Source organism: Mercenaria mercenaria, chromosome 7 (assembly GCF_021730395.1).
Source record: "Mercenaria mercenaria strain notata chromosome 7, MADL_Memer_1, whole genome shotgun sequence".
NCBI lineage: Eukaryota > Metazoa > Mollusca > Bivalvia > Venerida > Veneridae > Mercenaria > Mercenaria mercenaria.
In genome coordinates, this window is record NC_069367.1 from 3,969,879 (window position 1) to 3,993,440 (window position 23,562).

The 23,562-nt window shown below is 34.4% G+C and overlaps 2 protein-coding genes across 3 annotated transcripts; both read left to right on the top strand.

Moving 5' to 3' along the window:
* Nucleotides 1-505: 505 nt before the first annotated feature.
* On the top strand, nt 506-15,620 carry LOC123556107 (uncharacterized). 2 transcript variants are annotated; one of them, XM_053547393.1, is made up of 13 exons: nt 512-1,005; nt 1,174-1,471; nt 3,036-3,554; nt 4,536-5,054; nt 6,039-6,557; nt 8,476-8,841; nt 9,390-9,532; nt 11,155-11,359; nt 11,653-12,009; nt 12,571-12,939; nt 13,304-13,486; nt 13,833-14,150; nt 14,343-15,620. In XM_053547393.1, exons 1-13 carry the CDS (start codon nt 712-714, stop codon nt 14,366-14,368), a joined length of 4,116 nt encoding a protein of 1,371 aa, XP_053403368.1. In that variant the 5' UTR covers nt 512-711; the 3' UTR covers nt 14,369-15,620. The 2 variants fall into 2 exon arrangements, with proteins under 2 accessions (XP_053403366.1, XP_053403368.1); XM_053547391.1 differs by having other exon boundaries at nt 506-1,471.
* A 2,439-nt stretch (nt 15,621-18,059) lies between these two features.
* Nucleotides 18,060-22,711, top strand: LOC123555114 (uncharacterized). The gene is made up of 3 exons (XM_053547394.1): nt 18,060-19,011; nt 20,321-20,386; nt 21,484-22,711. Exons 1-3 carry the CDS (start codon nt 18,363-18,365, stop codon nt 21,870-21,872), a joined length of 1,104 nt encoding a protein of 367 aa, XP_053403369.1. The 5' UTR covers nt 18,060-18,362; the 3' UTR covers nt 21,873-22,711.
* Nucleotides 22,712-23,562: the final 851 nt, after the last annotated feature.

Here is a 23,562-nt window from a genome sequence, read left to right on the forward strand (position 1 = left end):
ATATAAATGAAATTTATGTATCAAATAATCTTTTGTTACTTTTCCAAAAAGGACTGAGATATCAAAATTTATGTCAAATGATTGTAGAACTTGATTTTGCTGTAGTTTTGTCATATTATGATAAATAGCTTTTCCTAAGTGCGTAAAATTCATGTTAATTAAGGCATTAAAAGATACTGGTAAAATTCGAGTGAGTTGTTGGAAGATTTATGTTAACTGTATCTATTTATCTCGAAATATGCCACCAATGTTATCTTTGATAATAACAGATTTGTTTTGAATTTATATATGATTTGTTTTGTTTTTATTTATGATTTGTTTTCTTTTTATTGATGATTTGTTTTGTATTTTGTTTATTATTACACATGTGCGCAAGTATATGATTCAATAAAAGTATATTCAAATTCAGTTAATGACAAGTCAAATAAACAATGCATTTTCGAAAGCGTGTCTTTTAAGTACAAGTATAAAAGAACTTTATATAAAAGGATCAACAGGCATGAAAAAATAAAATAAAAAGACTGATCTACGTTTCTATACAGGTCAAATTTCTTTTATATAAAGTAAAGTTTAAAATGTTTAAAAGTATTTTGTTTTGTTTGTTCTGTAGTTGTAAACGGAAATACGTTCTTTTTTTTAATTCAGGCTGTGGTGCTTTTTAAGTGACAACAGAAATAATGTAAATATATTGTGATATTTAAACGGACAAATATGGCTAAACGTGAAAACAGGAGATCAGACTATAGTGCTGAATTACGGGGACACTCTGTTTACGACAACAGACTGAAATACATGGACTGCAATTTAAATCAAATGTCTCAAAGTGTTTATTTTGAATTTCAGCCAAGAGATCAAGTGTATTCCTACGCGTTGGAGACAAACTTGCACGGTAATGCTTCAGATGGAAGTAACGGAACAGTATCAACTTACGCCGAGAGCAGCGTAGGGCCTTTAAAAAACAATAATTCCCCAAATAACTATTTTCATTCTCGAAATACAAAACAGGTACCAACTACGGAGCAGAGACAGGTACCAGCAACGGAGCAGAGACAGGTACCAGCAACGGAGCAGAGACAGGTACCAGCAACGGAGCAGAGACAGGTACCAGCAACGGAGCAGAGACAGGTACCAGCAACGGAGCAGAGACAGGTACCAACTACGGAGCAGAGACAGGTACCAACTACAGAGCAGAGACAAGGGGAGCAGAATCGGGTATCAGCTACGGAGCAATATGTCAGCGGTCAGGGTCTTAGAGACTCCACTCAAAGTACTGGCACGACTTATGATAGAATAAATGAAACTGATATAAATGTACAAGTTGACAGACGGATAAATAAACACGGAAACACAAAAACGCAGTCATGCGCGTTAGGAAGAGTTCTTTTGATACTAATAACCATAATAGTTTTACTAGGCGCCGGAGTCGTCTTGGTCTATGTATTTGTTATCAACAGAAACAATGCAGCTCAGTGTAAGTATAATTAGTGTACAATAAGCTGAACATCATATCATCTGTATATATTAAGAATAACTAATTTCTTACCTATTTACTAATCATTTAGTAAAGGTATGTCATTTGACTAGATAAACATAATTATTATATACCTATGTAAATTTTGAAAAAAAAAATCAGCTTGTATTTCACAAGTAAATATGAATAAGCTGAAAATAATTCCGTATTGTACGTTGCCGGACTACTTACATTAATATGCATGACGGCCTGACACAGTTCTATAAATAGCGCAAATAAAACTTCACTAAGTTCCATTTTAACATCGATAAACATTGAAGATTTCATTCCATAACAAAACAACCAACAAAAGGTGGAGGTATATAATAATCGGCTCTCGTGGATTTTCAAGGTCGGTTCACACTCGGAGCCTCGTGAGATCCGATCTGACAAAAATCCACTCGAGCCGAATACAGCATCCCTGATCGAGCTACTATTATTAAAACTCTATTTTATTGATATGGGTGAATAAGACAAACGTTCCAGTATATATAATTTTGATATTTTCTTGATATGAAATTGAATAACAAAGCTGTTCATATCCAGCCGTTCGGGTGACACAATATCCTGAGTGATTAACACAAAAGTTGATCTGCACAGCTTGTTTAATATTTTAGCTGGGAATAAGAAAATATATGATATAATGCTCAGTTAATATTTGTATACTATTAAGTATATTTAAGAAATAATAAGTTCCTAAACGTGGTTTATCGTAGAATAACCCGAGTTTTGAGTTCTTATGCGTAAGAATATATCACGAAGGCCGTAGGCCTGAGTGTTATATTGTTTCGCATAAGAACGAAAAACTCGGTTTATTCTAAGATAAATCACACTTTGGAACTTATTATTTCGATTCTAACACGACATACTAGTATCAAAAGTGTTAGAAAAAAAATGATAACTACATTTTACGACCGTGCTACGCACCTGGATCGGATGACGTCATTGCACGCGAATGGTTTATTGCAGAATAACCCGAGATAGATTTTGCTCTACATGTATGTAGGTTATTTGCTGGTCGTGTTAGAATATAATTTTACTGACTTACCTATTTCGTCGACAAAAGGTAATGTTTTATTTTCATTTTAGCTCGACTATACGAAGTATATGGAGAGCTATCCTACTCAGCCCGACGTCGGCGTAAAGTTCCGCGTCCCCAATACAATTTCCTTTTTCCTCCTTATCTATCTCTGTAATTACTTGATGGGTTTCCTTTAATCGTAAAATAATTATTCCTCACTATCACCTACATCATATGGCACAAAGGTCATGACTCTCACACCCATATTTCACGAATTATCCCACTTTTTACTGGTTGAAAGGGGTACGGCTTATTTTGACAGATCCGATGATGTCTGTCTTTGACATCCTGTTCACATGATAGAATTGTAAATGGTATTCAAAGCAATAAATACACGGGCAAAAGTTGGTTGATGCTAACAAGTAGTAAATTTAAAACGCATTTATGTCATTTCATTTCTAAAAATTATACCTGAGTAATTGCTGTAAACGTTCTCTTTCCTAGCTTCGGATTGTGATACATTACCACAAGTGCCAAATGGCCAATCACGTGAGTCTATATCTGACCAGGGATATACTACAGCAACAGTTCGCTGTAGTCATGGATACGAACTCCATGGCAACGAAACTATGACATGTACAGAGGGCAGTTGGAGCGTGAAACCAACATGCGAACGAATTCAGTGTGGACCATTCCCAGAAGTAGAAAACGGCAAGGTTAACGGGACAGACACAGCGTTCGAATCAACAGCAAGTATAACATGTAATCCTGGTTTTCTTGTAGAAGAATCAACCATTACATGTTCGGGAGATGCTAACTGGAGCCCTCCCACTGGTTGTTACGAACATCCGTGCGGAATATATACACCATTTGATGATATGATGGTTGTGGAAGAGCTGACTTTGTCCAAAATGACTTTATGCTTAACATGTAAACCTGGATTGATGTTTGTCAACGGTAGTGACCAGTGTGTCACGTGCCAGAATGGAAAGTGGACGGGAAGCCCAGAATGCGAAATACCTGGTAAGTGTATAGATCTGAACTTGCCAAATAGCTGGAAATAAATGTGACGGTATGTAATGTACCTATTGTAGAATATGTAAAGAAAATGGAATAAAAAGTATATTTTGTTATGATGATCTAATTGCATGATAAAACATTTTTTCAATGTTCGGCCATTAGTACCTTAATAATGTTCAAAAGATGATCAACAACAAATAGTTGTTGTTACTACTTTTTCACAATTTAGGTTATTCAATACAATAACACGTACTATGCAAACACATCCTTTTTTAAATCTTAGGCATTTTATGGTGTACGTGTATGTAGCCATTCAGAGTTATACAACTTGTGAATGGAAAATAATTAGAACCAGTGGTTTACCGGTACGTGAGCGTGAGAGGCAACTTTTCGGGTCTGAACACTTGGTTTTGCTGTATCTCTGTGATGCAGTTAGGTATTCAAATAAAAATTTTTGATTCCGCATCTCATATTCTTATAACAATGTAAATGTGATGTGAGGTCACACACCGGTAAATAGTTCTTAATTTATATGTTCTATATTAAACTGACATTTTTAAAGAGCTACCAAACATACCTAGACCCATTTCAGAGAACAAATCCTTACCTCATTTTAAAGAGTTACGATCAAACTGATAAAAATGAAGAGAAAAGTAGGGGTCGTTTATCTTCTAACAGAGATTTCTCTTGTCACATTTGCCTACTGTAAAATCAAATCAAAATCACAATGCTGTGATGTGAAAGTGCTACTCATACTAATATGAGTTTCACTTCACCAAATACACCTCCGCTCCCATTGTTTCCTATCAAAATGTCAAAAACACATCCACAATGACATTTAAACAGAGACCAGCTTTAAATAAAAAATAAATACACGGGCAAAAGTTGGTTGATGCTAACAAGTAGTAAATTTAAAACGCATTTATGTCATTTCATTTCTAAAAATTATACCTGAGTAATTGCTATAAACGTTCTCTTTTTTAGCTTCGGATTGTGATACATTACCACAAGTGCCAAATGGCCAATCACGTGAGTCTATATCTGACCAGGGATATACTACAGCAACAGTTCGCTGTAGTCATGGATACGAACTCCATGGCAACGAAACTATGACATGTAAAGAGGGCAGTTGGAGCGTGAAACCAACATGCGAACGAATTCAGTGTGAACCATTCCCAGAAGTAGAAAACGGCAAGGTTAACGGGACAGACACAGCGTTCGAATCAACAGCAAGTATAACATGTACTCCTGGTTTTCTTGTAGAAGAATCAACCATTACATGTTCGGGAGATGGTAACTGGAGCCCTCCCACTGGTTGTTACGAACATCCGTGCGGAATATATACACCATTTGATGATATGATGGTTGTGGAAGAGCTGACTTTGTCCAAAATGACTTTATGCTTAACATGTAAACCTGGATTGATGTTTGTCAACGGTAGTGACCAGTGTGTCACGTGCCAGAATGGAAAGTGGACGGGAAGCCCAGAATGCGAAATACCTGGTAAGTGTATAGATCTGAACTTGCCAAATAGCTGGAAATAAATGTGACGGTATGTAATGTACCTATTGTAGAATATGTAAAGAAAATGGAATAAAAAGTATATTTTGTTATGATGATCTAATTGCATGATAAAACATTTTTTCAATGTTCGGCCATTAGTACCTTAATAATGTTCAAAAGATGATCAACAACAAATAGTTGTTGTTACTACTTTTTCACAATTTAGGTTATTCAATACAATAACACGTACTATGCAAACACATCCTTTTTTAAATCTTAGGCATTTTATGGTGTACGTGTATGTAGCCATTCAGAGTTATACAACTTGTGAATGGAAAATAATTAGAACCAGTGGTTTACCGGTACGTGAGCGTGAGAGGCAACTTTTCGGGTCTGAACACTTGGTTTTGCTGTATCTCTGTGATGCAGTTAGGTATTCAAATAAAAATTTTTGATTCCGCATCTCATATTCTTATAACAATGTAAATGTGATGTGAGGTCACACACCGGTAAATAGTATTCCCTAATTTATATGTTCTATATAAAACTGACATTTTTAAAGAGCTACCAAACATACCTAGACCCATTTCAGAGAACAAATCCTTACCTCATTTTAAAGAGTTACGATCAAACTGATAAAAATGAAGAGAAAAGTAGGGGTCGTTTATCTTCTAACAGAGATTTCTCTTGTCACATTTGCCTACTGTAAAATCAAATCAAAATCACAATGCTGTGATGTGGGAGTGCTACTCATACTAATATGAGTTTCACTTCACCAAATACACCTCCGCTAGCATTGTTTCCTATCAAAATGTCAAAAACACATCCACAATGACATTTAAACAGAGACCAGCTTTAAATGAAAAATAAACACACGGGCAAAAGTTGGTTGATGCTAACAAGTAGTAAATTTAAAACGCATTTATGTCATTTCATTTCTAAAAATTATACCTGAGTAATTGCTATAAACGTTCTCTTTCCTAGCTTCGGATTGTGATACATTACCACAAGTGCCAAATGGCCAATCACGCGAGTCTATATCTGACCAGGGATATACTACAGCAACAGTTCGCTGTAGTCATGGATACGAACTCCATGGCAACGAAACTATGTCATGTACAGAGGGCAGTTGGAGCGTGAAACCAACATGCGAACGAATTCAGTGTGGACCATTCCCAGAAGTAGAAAACGGCAAGGTTAACGGGACAGACACAGCGTTCGAATCAACAGCAAGTATAACATGTAATCCTGGTTTTCTTGTAGAAGAATCAACCATTACATGTTCGGGAGATGGTAACTGGAGCCCTCCCACTGGTTGTTACGAACATCCGTGCGGAATATATACACCATTTGATGATATGATGGTTGTGGAAGAGCTGACTTTGTCCAAAATGACTTTATGCTTAACATGTAAACCTGGATTGATGTTTGTCAACGGTAGTGACCAGTGTGTCACTTGCCAGAATGGAAAGTGGACGGGAAGCCCAGAATGCGAAATACCTGGTAAGTGTATAGATCTGAACTTGCCAAATAGCTGGAAATAAATGTGACGATATGTAATGTACCTATTGTAAAATATGTAAAGAAAATGGAATAAAAAGTATATGTTGTTATATATGATCTAATTGCATGATAAAACATTTTTTCAATGTTCGGCCATTAGTACCTTAATAATGTTCAAAAGATGATCAACAACAAATTGTTGTTGTTACTACTTTTTCACAATTTAGGTTATTCAATACAATAACACGTACTATGCAAACACACCCTTTTTTTAAAATCTTAGGCATTTTATGGTGTACGTGTATGTAGCCATGCAGAGTTATACAACTTGTGAATGGAAAATAATTAGAACCAGTGGTTTACCGGTACGTGAGCGTGAGAGGCGACTTTTCGGGTCTGAACACTAGGGTTTGCTGTATCTCTGTGGTGCAGTTAGGTATTCAAATAAAAATTTTGATTCCGCACCTCATATTCATATAACAATGTAAATGTGATGTGAGGTCACACACCGGTAAACAGTTTTCCCTAATTTATATGTTCTATATAAAACTGACATTTTTAAAGAGCTAACAAACAAACCTAGACCCATTTCAGAGAATAAATCCTTACCTCATTTTAAAGAGCTACGATAAAACTGATAAAAATGAAGAGAAAAATAGGGGTCGTTTATCTTCTAACAGAGATTTCTCTTGTCACATTTTCCTTCTGTAAAATCATATCAAAATCACATTGCTGTGATATGGAAGTACTACTCATACTAATATGAGTTTCACTTCACCAAATACACCTCCGCTCCCATTTTTCCTACCAAAATGTCAAAAACACATCCACAATGAAATTTAAACAGAGACGAGCTTTAATTTAGACCTCTGCGGCCATGCCAAGTGAAAAATTAGTTTCCAGAAACCTGTCCGCCATTAGGCGACTAGACCAGATGGCTCCCGCGCTGGTTCCTTTACTATAGTTAGGTCTGTGAAACCAAACTTTTATAGTCCTGCTTATTTAACAATGTATATGTAGCTAAATGATATGATTAGTAGTATTTTTGTCTATAATACTTATTTCAGTCACGCAAATAGGATATTTCTATTTAAGCGCGATATAACGAGCTGAAGTATTTGTTTAAGTATATTTTTTATTTCTGTATATCGTTTTCTGCATTTAAAATTCAGAGTTGTTATATTTTGATTTTGAAATAGTCATATAGATGAAAAAGTCAACACTGAAGACGCATAAAGGGCAAAAATAAGCATTTGAAAAAAAAAGAAAAAAAAAAAAAGAGAAAAAACATAAATAAACGTGGTTACTCTGAAAATGATCAGTGGTACAAACTTCTTGGTATTTTATTTTGCAAGGTATCCTTATAACCAAACTAGTGTGCAGAATGGAATAAACCCAATGCGCAACACTTTGGAAATGAAGTAGAAAGTCAACATGCTTCTTATCAATTTTAGCATGGTGTAACTCTTATTTTCACTCACTTTTATCATTTTCAATGTCAGTAAAGCATTCTATGTTTAAGCTCGGTTTTATCATTTTTAATGTCCAATTACCATCCTGTGTCAATCGCGGCTGAAAATTCCAATCACTAGATTTTACAGCAGTAAACTGTACTAGGAGACGGCGAACAGTTTCGACTGTAACGCGCATTTTCAGCCTTCCTTTGATGAAAGCAAGCACGAAATATTTCGTATCTGAAATTACTATAAAAGAGATTTATGATTTAAAGCTACTCGACCATGCTAAGGACGTGTTTTGTTTTGCTGTTTAAATGTGAATAAACCTGCGTTGTGGGGCCACATATCATCAAAGAAGATTATTATTATTTCCCAAGAGTGCATGCTCATTACAAACTGGTCTGACTGTATATACAAAAGCTTAAAATAGGTACAATAATACTTATCTTTATTTCATTCAGGTATGGTGTATTTTGATCCTCCCAAACCAATGTACCATGTCGATGACCGAGTGTCTTTGACGTGCGTTGTTCAGGGATCCCAAGAGTGGCAGTCTATTATGGTGGCTAAGACAAATTTCCAGAGCTCAAACACGGAACCATTGATTTTTCTTAATAGGACACGTGATGAAATGCTCATTCAGTCACTTGGCGATACTGACAGATCTTCTGTGAGTCATCAAATTACGTCAGATGGTGTTGAGGTTGATTTCGAGATTGCCAATGCTCTCTGTGAAGATGGAGGTGTTTACATTTGTGGAAATGTTGTCGGAACTGTAGACTCTCCAGACAAAGTCAAAAGCACAAACACGTCTGTGCATATCATAGGTACGTTTACATGTCGAACAACGACTCCTGTGCTTGTGTTGTTTCCTTTTCAAATGCAGTTAATAACATACTAAATACAGAGACATATGAAACAAAGTTCGGTTTCACTTTAATTTTTCAGTTAAACTCTTATAGATATGATGTAGACATTTTTCTACCTTTTCGTACACATTTTGACACTTTTTCGATGTAATGCAATATTGTATCATAACTCCAACTGTTTTGGCAAAATGGTTAAGTTCTCTCATTTTTCTAATTTTCTGTCATTCCATTTACTAACAGGTTAAGAAAAAGACCAGACAGTACTCAAACTAGCAGTGTTTGTATATTTGTACCATAGCAACGACAAATTTGACAGGTTTAAATTTAAATTGAAGTAGACCATGTTGTCAATTTATGGAAGCGTCCTGGTGCCAGCAGAGAGATTTGAATTTGTCTTACGTACGATCTAATATCATCTAGGACTTAAAGGAAACGCCTATGATGTTTCTCGATTAGGAGACATTTTCAAAATCTTGGTAGACATATGTTCTATTTTTGTTTTGCAGATGTAACATCAAGTGTACCCGAGGTTATCGTACCAGAAACCATGCATGTAGGCATTGAAGACAAGATCAAATGTACAAGTGAAATTGGTCAAGACGAGAATGGCACAGTCTTAGGCGAAATAGTGTTTCAGATCAAATATAAGGTATATTCTTATTTCAATGTGGCCAGTTGATATTGACCTACAAAATATCCATAAGTGATATTGCAGTATTTAGCAGGAGTGTGTACAAAAATTAGTTTTTCGTATTAAGGAATAAAGGTTTGAAATACTTTTTTCTCACAATGCTCATAACTAAGCATTTTGAAACAATTCTATGGTCGTTCAAATTTCTTTTTGCCATCGAAACGAAGTTTGTGCCAAAAACTAAAACCAACTAAATATTTACCTGAAGATATTTATAAGCTGCATGTTGCTATGGGTATTTCAAACATGTATAGGCACAATGTAAGATAACATCTGATTCACTTTAAAATACATACGCAATTTTGGATTAAGTTTAATGCTATGATTTCTTTTTAGGCTTTGTTTGACAGACATTTTTTAAACTTTTTTTTCTATAATAAACCAAATACAAGACTAGTAATAGTCAGCAGTTGGAAAAGAACTTTAAGACTCGCCTCCGCTTCGGGTGACAGTCTTCCCTAACTGACAATATTCACTGTCAGTCACCTCACTGACAATATTTATGTATTTGGGCTTATATGAGATAAAACTTTAAAATAAAAGGCGTACTTATTACGGAGTATTCTTAAATATTGTGTCTTAATTGTTGCAAGAACTTGTGACTGATAATATCAAATCGGGGAATACATTAAATATAAAGTTATACAATAAAATTACAGTATTACTATAAAATTATATACTTCTACATTAAAATTAACGTAGTACAATAAAATAACAAAAATTAACAAAGTTATGAGTTGTACATTTTAATTACAGTAAAACAATATAAAATTTTAGAAATACAATAGAATTAGAAATATACAATAAAATCACAGTAATATAATAAAACTGAAATACTGATATAAAATCGTAGTAAGATACAATAAAATTACAAGACTAAATAAAACTACAGTAATACAATATAAATTGCTGTAACACAAAAAAATAACAATCGTAGAGTAAATTTCGTGAATGTAATAAAAGAGCAGTAAAACAATAAAATAACAGTTATCCAACAAAATTTCATTAATGCATTGAAGTGCAGAAATATAATATAATAACAGTTATCCAATACAATAAAAGAGCAGTACAATATAATACAATAAAATATATTTCATTTATCCAATAAAATTGCATTAAAAACGATAAATAAAATTAAAGAAAAACAACTACTTTGCAGTTTTACAATAAAATTACTGCGATAAATAAATAACAGAAATACATTGAAATTGCTTTGTGACTAGTACGTAAGTAGTACACGCAATTGTGCCATTTTTTACGCTTGTTCTTAGATAAAATGTTTATTTTTCTGTTGTCCAGTGATAACTAAAACAACCATGAAATATCGCCAAAATTTATGAAATAATTCACGAAAAAATCTATAATAATAATGCAATTTTACGTGACTATCGAACTATTCGAATTTGAATAAATCGATACCTTACTAATTCTTGTATTTCCAGGTACCTTTAATTCATTATGAATTTGACAGAATTTAACAACTTTGTAAAATGCAAATTTCATAAAATGAATTGAAAGAATAAGTGTTTGTACACGTTTTGCAATAAATCACATGCGGTACTATTATTGCATATATACAGAACACAGATTCTTTCAAAAACCTCTCGTCTGTGACAGAAGACTCGCTTAGCCAAAAGAGTAACTGCCGCCTAAACGAAACAATCGTGTCCACATTTATACCAGAAAATGACATGCATGAGGCCTTAGTCCGGTGTGTTGTCTTGACCACGGACGGAATACAGTTAACGTCAACAGTAGAGACATTGAAAATCGTCTCCCCTAGAGGTAATTTCTGTTCAAACTGAGTATTATATCCAAAATAAATATAAACAAATTGGTTGTAAAAAGGGCTTGTGACAGTAGGAACTGCATAATAAGTGTAAAGGTTTTATATGGGTGTATTTATGTGGTGCATTGAAGTTTCAAAAAGAAAGTTAGTACTAGTATTTGCTTACACGACAAAAGCGTGTCTAGATATTCGCATAAACATTACTATTTTTAATAATGTATGGCATTTACATATTTCTAATTTTATTTTATAGTAAGTATAATATCATTTGAAATGTTCTTTTAAACAGTTAATATATCGGCCCTGCCGCACGTGTTTACTTTCGGAGAAACTGCCGTCATAACAGGTGTTATGGACAATATTTATGGATGGGATTTGATAGAGGTCCGTAGAAAATGTAGCAATACCGAAGAATATATTGCACGCATCACCGCAGATGCTCAAGGTGAACCGATACTAACTGATAACCATGTTCGGCTGACAGAGAAAGACGTAACGTCCAGTTCAGCAAGGGTTGAACTGAAGTTCGATTCTGTGAAGTGCGGCGATTCCTGTGGCAGTGCTGAAGAAACTGCTGAATACAGTGCTGCAGTAAGGATAAACAACGACACGTGGATAGAGAGAGAGACTAAAATCAAGTTTCAGAGTAAGTTTGTCTACATATTGTACATCGTGATCTCGCGCTTCCCTATCCTGATCTCGCTTTCCTGCACTTTTCTCATGACTATCATCAGAGGAGGTTATGACCATAGGAGGTTATTGAACACTGCAAGTTACAGATCAATTATAAAGGTATTGCATTAAGTTACCGACAGAATCTTTTGACCCCAAAGACGTATATTAATTATAAACGTTTATTTACAAAAGTCACGTTGTCATATTTGTTCATTTCCGGACGATGCCCATGGAAATCACTGTTGATTTTGTCGTTCGAGAAATTTATTACTTCCAAACTTAAAAAACAGTAAAAAAGCAAAACTGAAATCGCGATTTGAGTTTTTTTATTTGGTCAAAAGAAAATTGCATTTGAAAGAGTAGTTTTGCTGAGGCATTAAATTACGTAGTTATGTTACTGTTGAGAACAATACGTAGATATAATGACACATAAATTTGGAATCATCAAAATAAAAAAGTAATATATATTTCAGTAATTTTTATAACACTACTTTTGCCAAATTTTATCAGAGCTATTGCTTTCTGCTTGAAGGACAGCCGGATATTCCATACTTGGACATTCCCTATGATGTTATTTCTGGGAACACTGCCCGTTTCGAATGCATGGGAGAAATTGGCGATCCCAAAGGGTATCTTGAAATAGAGAGTACATTTGAAGACACGAATTTCACAGTCTTTCTTTCAAGCAAAGAAGGAAAAGATTCAAATGCATTTGGATCAATCACTAGTGTCACAGATGTAAATGAGGAATGTAGTAATGTGCGCACTATTGCCTTTCAAATACATAGTTTGACATCTAAATTCCATCAGAAAAAAATGAGATGTGTATCAAGACCATCATTATTGTTGGTCAACGGACAGTCAGCTGTTTCTGATATCAAAGCTATAGAAGTTATTCCAGGTTTGGACTTTTTCTCTATTTTCTCCAGAATAAGACTCAAATTTTCACTATGTTTTTATATCATTAACATTGTGAACTCGTGGCCTTTATCAAAATGATTAACTTTCAAGTAATTTTACTAAATCTTGGCTTTTTTTCCAATACAGCAACAACTCAATTATATTAAAATTAACATCATGCTCTAGAATAAATTTTGTTAATAATTTGTAAACAAAACAAATATATATTGAGATTTAAAATTTCTTTATCAAAACTATAAGAACGCGCCTAAACAGACAAACATAATTTGTTTGTAAAATAGGTATTTTAGCAAATTTCCGAATTGAATCGTAACTTTTACCTCCATTTTGTTTCCTTTCATCAGAAAACTATTGTTCGAAACCTGATAGCTACACTGGAGCACGCAGACACCCGTTCCACTGCAGTATGTTTGTTTCTTGTCACAATGGTCACGTGACTGGTGTACCAGCAGGGTGTCAAGAAGTCGAATGTTTTCAGGATACCGCTTGTTATTCGTGTGAAGATATTGGTGGATGTTCAATTACAGGTAGGCAGTTTCTTTTGTTTCTGTTAGGTTTAAGTTTACATTGTCATAATATAGGCCATATTGCGACTTTTCTAACCAGGGATTTTGTTTCAGGAATGAGACAAAATTTGAGCCGTGCCATGAGAAAACCAAAAATTGACTTTGCGACCAGCATGGATCCAGACAAGCCTGCGCATCCGCGCAGTCTGGTCAGGATCCATGTTGTTCACTAACAGGATCTCTAATTCCAATAGGCTTTGAAAGGGAACAGCATGGATCTTGACCAGACTGCGCGGATAAAATAATGTATAACAATATTTATCATAAATTAATATGTCATTATAACTCACTAAATTATTAATTTCAGATATTTATGTTGACAGTTTTTCCAACTGGATACAGTTAGGAGATTCTGTAACCTTGATATGTAAGGTCAAAGACTTCCAAGGTTTGACAGATATCATAATATACAAGAACCACAATGAAACTGTCACTTCAAGCTTCCTCGGCGGAGACTTTGAAGCCGGGGTAACAAAGGTACAAGACGAAAGCTACATCAGCGGAAACAACGGCCAGTTGACGGTTTTTATTGCGTCTGTACAGTGTAAAGATAAAGGTGCCTATCGTTGTGTTCCAAACGGGACTGGAAAACACTCGGAAGATGAAACGAATTTGGCCGTGAGAGGTTTGTAACAGAAAAATTTATTAACGTTGATAGATAATATACACGTTTTGTATTATTCCAATGAGAAGTACATGTATACAAATTAATTTGAAATTAAGCCATTTTCACCTTTTTCGGGTATAAATCAATATCGTTGCTTTTTATTTATTGTTTTATATCAAAACGAATAAGAAACATCATTTCTTTTTACAGATGTTGACGGAAACACTGTTTGTTGATTCAGCTGGAGTAAAAGAAGTATCTTTTCGAATGGAACTTTGCTGGTACATATGAACTGTGTTTACCATATGTAAAACCAAAAGTGGATTTCGCATAGAAATTGCTGGACATTTATAAACTAGATTTTATGCTGAATCATTTGTAAGTTGTGCATACAATCTGCAGGGAACCATATTTTGCTTACGGATATCAGATATAATTAATTCCAAAATCTATTTGATGGGTTATGCAAATGTAATTAATTGTTCAATGTAGATAAAGCATATGTTTATCGTTGACCTAATTTATTGCTGGACTTGCTTGAAGTAGTAAAAAAACCACTGAAAATCATAACTGATCCATAACAAGAGCGCCAGACTTTCATAATTAAAATACACCAGTCATCGAACTTGGCCTAATTCAAGGGTCATAATCCAAGAGTGCCTGGGACAATTTGGGTGGTTATCGAACTTTGCCGAGATATTATGCCCATAAACATTGTCAGCAAGTTTGGTGAAGATCGTATGAAAACTGTTTGACTTAGAGAGTGGACAAGGCTAAATTGGCACTTTTTCGAGTAATTCAAGGGCCATAATCCAAGAGTGCTCTGGGCGATTTGGGTGGTTATCGAACTTGGCCGAGATATCATGCCCACAAGCATCGTCAGCAAGTTTGGTGAAGATCGGATGAAAACTGTTCGACTTAGAGAGCGGACATGCTTTGGACGCCGACCGCCCGTCACCCATCCGCCACCCGTCCGCCACGGGTGTTCACATAATACGCATAATACAGAGACGGGCGTATAAAATTGACTTTTCCCAAACAGAAAACCCATTGAAGTACACACAGATTTAAGGACCATAACCGATAAATTTCAAAAGTCTTCTAAAAAGGTTATGTCCAAAATGTCGCATTTAGAAATTTCCATAAACTTTTCAAAGTGTTCTGTCAGGTCACACAAAATTTCCTGCGGAAACCAAATTCAATATAAGTTGTGGGAGAATGTGGGAGAATGGATTAAAAATGTATAACTTGTCGCGATTTGTCCATTCTTCCACATAAGTGCAGCTGTTAAAAAAACAAACACATGTATGGATAGAAAAATAAACATCACATAATTTGTTAAAGTAGAGAACTTGTTATAATAATTTGTTAAATGTTCTAAAGGTTAAAACTTAAAACATTGCAGTTAAGAATTATCAAAAAGTATATGTACAAACAGAGTCATAATAGAGTAATATCTGATTTAAGAAATAAAAGATTTCATCCTTATACAAATATTCTGAAAGTTTATATGCTATAAGATTTTTGAATTTGCAGGTTGATATGCATATGTATTTACAAATATAATGAATTGAATAAATATAATCCTAAGGAAGGTCGGTGGTTCTACCCAGGTGCCCGCTCGTGATGTAATAATGCACGGAGGGGCACCTGGGGTCTTCCTCCACCATTAAAGCTGGAAAGTCGCCATATGACCAATCATGTGTCGGTGCGACGTTAAACAATAATAATAAAAATAATAATAAATATAATCCATGCAATTTACCGGGGACGATTAAAAGACATGAGATCACTGTCATTATCACAGACCAGAACAGAACGGAACAGTTCTGTTCTGTTAATTAAAAGAATGAAAGTCCCAAGTCTATTGTTCATTTTTGTTTTGACAATCGCATTTTACATTTTTAGGAAACATCATATAACTCGTAGATTAGTAAGTGCCTCTTTACGACAAAACATGTTTTGCATCACTCATGGTCCTTACAATCATTACAATCATTATGAAACAATTAACTATTTGTCACGAGTTAAGCTTTGTCCTCAAGGAAACGTCTTTAGTTTTTAAGTGTCACTAAACGTCGTGAAATATCTGAAACTGCATGGTCCTCACAGTCATTATAAAACAATTAACTGCTTGAAACACGTTAAATGTTATCCTCAAAATTTTCCTTAATGCACTTGAGCAATATAAAAATAATAGCATGAACATTTGTACACTTACAGACAGCTGGTGTTTTCCTTATACCACTTTCAAATGCCATTAAACATTTGTGAAACTTTCTACGGAAGCAAATGTGGTTACTACTAATAAATTCTATTTTATTAGTTGCTTTAGATATCGCAGTGTGTTAAAAAGGCGCACCAAAAGACATTCTACGCTCCGTTAAGTTCAGTTCAATGCAGTTTATATAGGCATAGTATCGTTACTCCTATATACAAAACTAGAGAGCATGATGCAGTAAATGTCATCCCAACCAGATCGTTATGGAAAAAAATCTTATCGGCATAAAGTCTTTCCTTTCATATGGAATTCCTTTGTCATGTTGACACCGTAAAACACTGTTATATATGAACGGTGCACGACAACTCGTCGAGGACATTTGGTTGAATACGACAGTTTACCGATTATGACATTAGACCTACTGCGACAGTTCGTCGAAGCCTTTAGTGCTTTAAATGGTTGAAACAAATATTTAATACTGCAACACTTGGTCGAAAGATGATAATAGAAGCGATTCGACTAATTGTCGCACGCAGATACAATTATCTACTTACCTTCAATTCTTTGAGTACATGTGTATTTAGGGGTCATTGCAATGAGAAGAACCGATTCTCGTCAAATACGCCTTTGGCTAACAGTAAACGTGAACACTTTTTACTGAACATTTTACTCAGCTGGTGTTGGAAATATGAAGCAGTATCTAAATAAAAGTCATGGGGCTACACGGCCGAGTGGTTAAGGTCACTGGTCCCTAGGCAAAGTTGGTTCGAAACCCCGTCTGGGATGTAGAAAATAATCGGAGAAAGCCATCTAGCTGGCTTATTGGCGGTTCTACCCATCAAAGCTGGAAACCTCGCAATATTACCTAAATTTGTGACTATAAACCCAACAAAAATAAATGGATGAAAGAAACAAAAGTTATGTACTTTTTCACGAATTAACTTTATTTGTAGCGCTTAGGCTTTCAGACAAGTACATGATAGATCAATCTGACTTAAGTACTTGATCTTCTAAACGAAGATCTGAGAACGACCCATTCACATACGTCTTCTGTATATTTTGGATTCGCAGTATTGCTATTTTTATTTTCACAAATCTATTTTTATTTGAACCAATCAGACGACTTGTTCGAATGTCAGAGAGTAAGAAAAATGTGCAGTCATTCCAGGACTCGAACCCGGGACCCCATGCTTACAGAGCAAGTGGCCAACCGACTGAGATAACCGGCTATCTGACACATTACGACATAAGAATTGTAAATATTAAAAGTCAAGACTAAAGGTAGATTTGCAAAATGTTGTAAGTTAAGCTCTGACTGGCTAGCGAAAGGGTCGTCAGAACGAGGCTATGAATAGGTCATTCTCAGATCCTATGCGTAGCGCAATAGGAGATGTACTTTAGTCAGATTGATGATAGATAATAATATATAAATTGATAAATGCTTACCTTGTCCTATTTAAAAATACAAATTGAACTGTTGTATCGCCTTTATGACCAATTATATAATGGCGATGATCAACAGATAATTAAAATGTAACTAATACCTTTTATGAATTCAGAGAAATTTTGTTTAAACTGTAGAGTAATATACATCAATATTCCTAAATTTAACAATAGTTTCACAAATGTGAATTATTTGTCCGTCCGATCAACCATACATTTTCATGCAGACCACATGTGCTCAACATGTATAAAGCTTGAATTCTGCGCGAGAGTAAGACATTATTGCAATATTAATTACACTGTTTGCTAAGCGCATTCGGCATCATAAGTCTTGCAAAATTGGGAAAATAATGGCTCAAGTTGGAATTAAAATTATTTACTTCTTTTCAATATTCTGCCTTGTCGGGAAAGCATCGGCGGAATTAAGCCCGGAATTTGTCTATGACGCGTTGTCAAGGAGAATAGATTTTGTAATTCAAGTAACAAACAGCATAAAATCCGACTTGGCATAAACAAAATTAGTTGTGAACAGAGTAGAAAAGAAGATCGAAGATATCCAAGCTAATATGTCGGCTAGTAACATTGACGCGGACAAAAATCAGGAAGAAAAATCTCAATCCCTGATAAATGATAAAATTAAGAATGTGCAAGACATTTCTGAATCTTTGATCAATACTGAAATGAAGAGACAATCAGTAATAGCACAGAAAATGCTCTACACTGAGAAAAAACATTTGCGGGAAATAGTACAGAAGTTTGAGGACAAATTTGCGAAGTTTGAATCAGATATGAAATCTCAAATGACACTTATGAATGTCTCGTTGGATAACTCTGTTGACAGTCTTGAACAATCAATGACTAAACACAAGATAGAGACTAACACTTCGCTCGTTTTGATGAACACCGATCTCCAATATATGATGAACGAAACAGACCTGCAGATAGAAACTATGAACGTTGAATTCCGAAACATGATGGAAGATTCGGACATGATAATGAAAAATAAAACCGACATAAAACTAAACGAGGTAAGGCAAGAACTAGAAGACAAATCAAAAAAATCCTTAGACAAAATCCGAGAAGTACAAACTTCTCTAACTAGAACAAGCTTAGATTTGCAAACTGCGAAAAGTGGGATCAACTCTCGCCTGAATAACGCGGAGAGCCGATTAAGTTCAATGTCGTCAAAGTTTACCTCCCTTGAAAGGGAACAAGGTATTGTATATTAATTTACAATTTGTCTACGTTCCAATCTTATCATTTAAATGGGTAACATTTCTAACGCAATACAGATTCAAAGGTTATTAACAAACTCTTGCTCTTTTATTCTTTAGTGTCTTATACACATTAGTGTCTTATATATTAATGTAACGTAATGACATTCGGAAACTTACGTGACATAACGTAATTTTCCGATACTGCTTCGGTATTCTTCGGCTGCTAATGTAACTCGGTCGAGAAAGAGACGGAGAATGCCGAAGTCTGTCACGGAAAACACGTTACCTCACGGAAATTGCCGATGTTCATTTGGTGTGCTTTACCTTAAATGTTTTGTGAAAAAAAAACTAAAACAGAAGCCTTGTAGAACAACTGAATTACTAAAAAATGTGGCGAAAATTTAGAGATATCACATGTACTCATTTTTGTTCTTCGATCTATCATTCAAAGTTAGATAGCATTTATCTAAATAAATATTTTTAATATCAACTTAAATGTAGTATGGTACTGTATTCTAACAGCAGTGCAAATTTGCATAAATTTGTGTTACATGTTTATTTTCTATTTGTTGGCACATGATTTTGCACATTTTATACATGCATGAAATAAGGCTAAAAGAATAGAATCCTTATATATGAGATATTAAATTTATGTTAAAACGACTATCATCTCCCAGCTTTTATCATTCTATACCGGTCACTACAACAGTAGTTTCCACAGAGCACATTTCCACCTCAACTGGAAGCATGATGTTTCAATATGTAAGTGGAATGACTTAAAACTTCTAAATATGATATCCATTTGAAAAACAGAAAAAAGTAGAAAACCACAGGTGTCGCCCAACACGACAAAAAACGAAAGTGTTGCAAGCTCGGTTTGAATAATGGTAGTTGAAATGCATACTCCCGTCCACGTCCCCTAGGTACTCAATAAAATACAATCTAAAGACAAACACAGATGTCAGTTACAGGTACTGTATATTCATATTATTGCGTTCAAGTTTATTGGCTGTGACTAAATACAGAGTTGGTGCGCCCATGATATATTACAGACTCCGGTATATACCGGATTAACTAAATTTGAACAAAAATACATTAAATGTATATATTTTGTAACCATGGTGATTCTGACCATAACCTTTAGTCAATATATTATGCACATTATACACTAAATGCATGCGGACATGCAAAAAAATGAGAATTTTTGCCGTGCGTTCCATTTGATAATAATTCTGCGCATGCGCCGAACGGCTGCACCAACTCTGCAATGAGAAACATTTAAATTTATTTGTATGCTTCTATTTCAGGCAGCCAAGAGGACAACTTTGACTATCGAATCAGTCAGCTGAGCAGTAGAATTTCAAAGGAAGAAGGTAGTTTATAATAAGTTATCATTTATGTTGACCTAATTCATCTACTTGTTCAAATGTAGTTAAACTGGTCATGTCTAAAATTATTACACTTTTATGTTGTAAAAATGTCTTTTCTATATAGTTACAGATATATTATATACATAACAATTCCGAGAACATGTTGCTAAAAACAATGAATATAAGTCAGGTTTTGTTCTAATATGATGAACAGAATCATATTCCTGCTACGGCTTACATTTTAAGATGTAATGCCAAATCTGTATTAAGGAGCCAGTCAAGGAAAATCATACTCTGGCCACTTAAGCCAGGTTGAGACTTAATAACATAAGTTCATTTTAAAACAGTTAGCTAACTGACTGCCTTAGGCAAGTGGTTTCTTTATGTATTCGGCAAGATTGTGAGTTATGGCCTTTTTATTTGTCTTTTCTAGATTTTCAACATCAATGTAAAATGTATTCGTAGCAAGTTTGACAAGTTTTATGACAATAATATTCCAAATAACTAATATATGTAATGTTAAAGGACGATTGATCGTTTGGCAATGTGTTTTAACTGATAACAGAAAAATGCGTCTTGATTTTCGTGTTTTCATTTGTAATACTGTGAAATCATTAATATTCGTGGGAGACTAATTTTCGTGGATTTCGTGGTTGAGTCAATCCACGAAATTTAATCCCAACGAACAAGTAAAATTCCCATTAATTTTATGTTCAAAAGTTGAAATCCACGAATTCACATCCCCACGAAATTGACGTTTTTACCAAAACCACGAAATTTCATGCCCACGAAATTAAATGATTTTACAGTATTCTAAAATAAAATTCATAAGAAGACTCTTTGGAAGTATAGAACGTGACCTAGCAAGATGATAGCACTCTCGGTTTGAATAAGTCTGTACATGAGAGGAAATGCAATATGTAGTACCCCTCAAGCCTCCTTGCATCAGGTTAAACGTAATTATTTTGTACAGTTTCATAACATGGACTCCAAGTTCGGAAATGCTTCTATTTTTGTTCAAATGACAATTGCATTAAGATTTCGCAACTTCATACAGATTTCTCATTATCTTAGTAAAACAGTTATTACTTTATTTACAGCAAGAAAGGTTGCATTTTCTGCGAGCCTTGATACAAAACAAAGCTACTATGGTAAAAACGAAAGGATAGTATTTGATGAAGTTATATATAGTCATGGTGGAGGCTACAGCTCATCAACGGGGATTTTCACAGCACCGAAATCTGGAACCTACTTGTTTACGTATAATATACAATCTACCGGCGATGGTATTGCACATGTGCTTTTGATGGTGCGTGGGTATATCAAAGCTAGAGCCATTGCAGCTGAAGGCACTAACGAAACAGGGGGAAATGTAGGTATAGCATATCTCTGGTCTGGTGATAAAGCTTGGATAGAAACTTCAAGCTTGAAAGACAAGTATTATATCTATCCTTACAGGACAACATTCAATGGTATTTTAATTGACTGATATCGTCGAAATTAAGAAACGCTGATGTAATCACTACCTTTGCATTCACAGCAGATGACAGTCTAGAGAATGATATGAGACGGAATATTATTGTAAATTAAATAATACAGCAAAATAATGTTTTACTTAGATTAATACACTAAAATCGATTATACGTCGCCGTGAAATTGTTCAGCGGACGTATAACCCCTTGTTCGTGTATTAATAACGTTAAAACATATTTTTCCATACCTTATATCTTAATTGCTGAGACTATTTCATCGCACTTGCCATGTACATATGTCACTAATATCATGTATTATGCCACTTATGTCATGTACTTATGTCAATGATGTCATGTACATATGTCAATGAGTTCAGGTACACATGTAGGTATATCACTTACGTTTGTTAGAAAAACAGTGTAAGTTAAGCCTTCATAATTAATCCATTTTATTTCGAAATAACAATTAAAAGTAATCAATAAATTGCTTGTTTTATAACCTTTCCATTGATCAAAAAATTATTTATGTAATTTGTGTTTTAAGAGAGTTTAGACAGTTAGAAAAACATCACTGTTTACAAAAAACATGGACGGTCGGCTTCTGCCCACCCGATCACTGTCTTATCAGTTCTAAAAATAGAATTTGTATACAAACACGATCTCTCCTATATGTCATATCATGTAATCATGTACGTATACCACTAATGTTGTATACATAATTATGTCAATAATGTCATGTACATATCTCTATATCATCATTTGCACATATGTCGGTAGTGACGTGTACATTATTTATCACATACATGTTTTATATATTTTGTACTGTATATTATACATCTATAAAAGATAGAATTTATGTACATGTGTTTGTATAATTTGTTAAACACTATTTCAGTTATGTTGCCACGGATCAGTAGATTTCATATCAAAGCTTATATGCTCCCACAAACAGGGAATTATCAAAACTCATTACAGAACCTAGACTTCAGATGTTTGATCTTTTGAAGCAGCTATATTTCTAATATAATACCATTTCTATTTCTTTCTAGTAATGTATCTGTCAAAATTGACTATAACTCGAGGTAAATAAGACTAAAATTTCTTTGAAACTGTGAACATTTTGACGCATAGAACGTCGAGACGCCATCGTGACGTCATTTCCTGTTTAATATTTTTACGTATTCAGGGAGTTGAATACAGGGATTTGTTTCGTTCTTTAATGACATACACGTAAATGCATTACTTGAGACAAGAATTCGGATGTACATAACAAATATTTATATAAACATTAAATGTTGGGATTAGGTATTGCTTGCAAATAAGTATCACAAGGTACTCAAAAGCCTAACATTGAGACAGCATGACAATAAACCTGTTGATAATAAGTGAGTTTTGCCAATGTCTGCATTTCTTTATTCTGAACAGATGACCGACGAATTTAATAAAAATGGCACTTTATGAAATTAATTTATTATGAAAAAAAAGGTGAAACAACCAAGTTAGTTGGCAGGCGTGTGACTTTAACCCATGCTTTATAAAATTAACACCGTGGTTTAATTTTATATTGTATCTATACGTTATCCTGCTCTTTATTTCTATCTTAAATTTTCTTTTATTCTTTTTTTAACAAAAGGTTTTGTTTTCAATAAATTATGCGAGGTTATAAAAAAAGTTACTCTCCCTTTAAATTGACTTAGTTGATCTTTG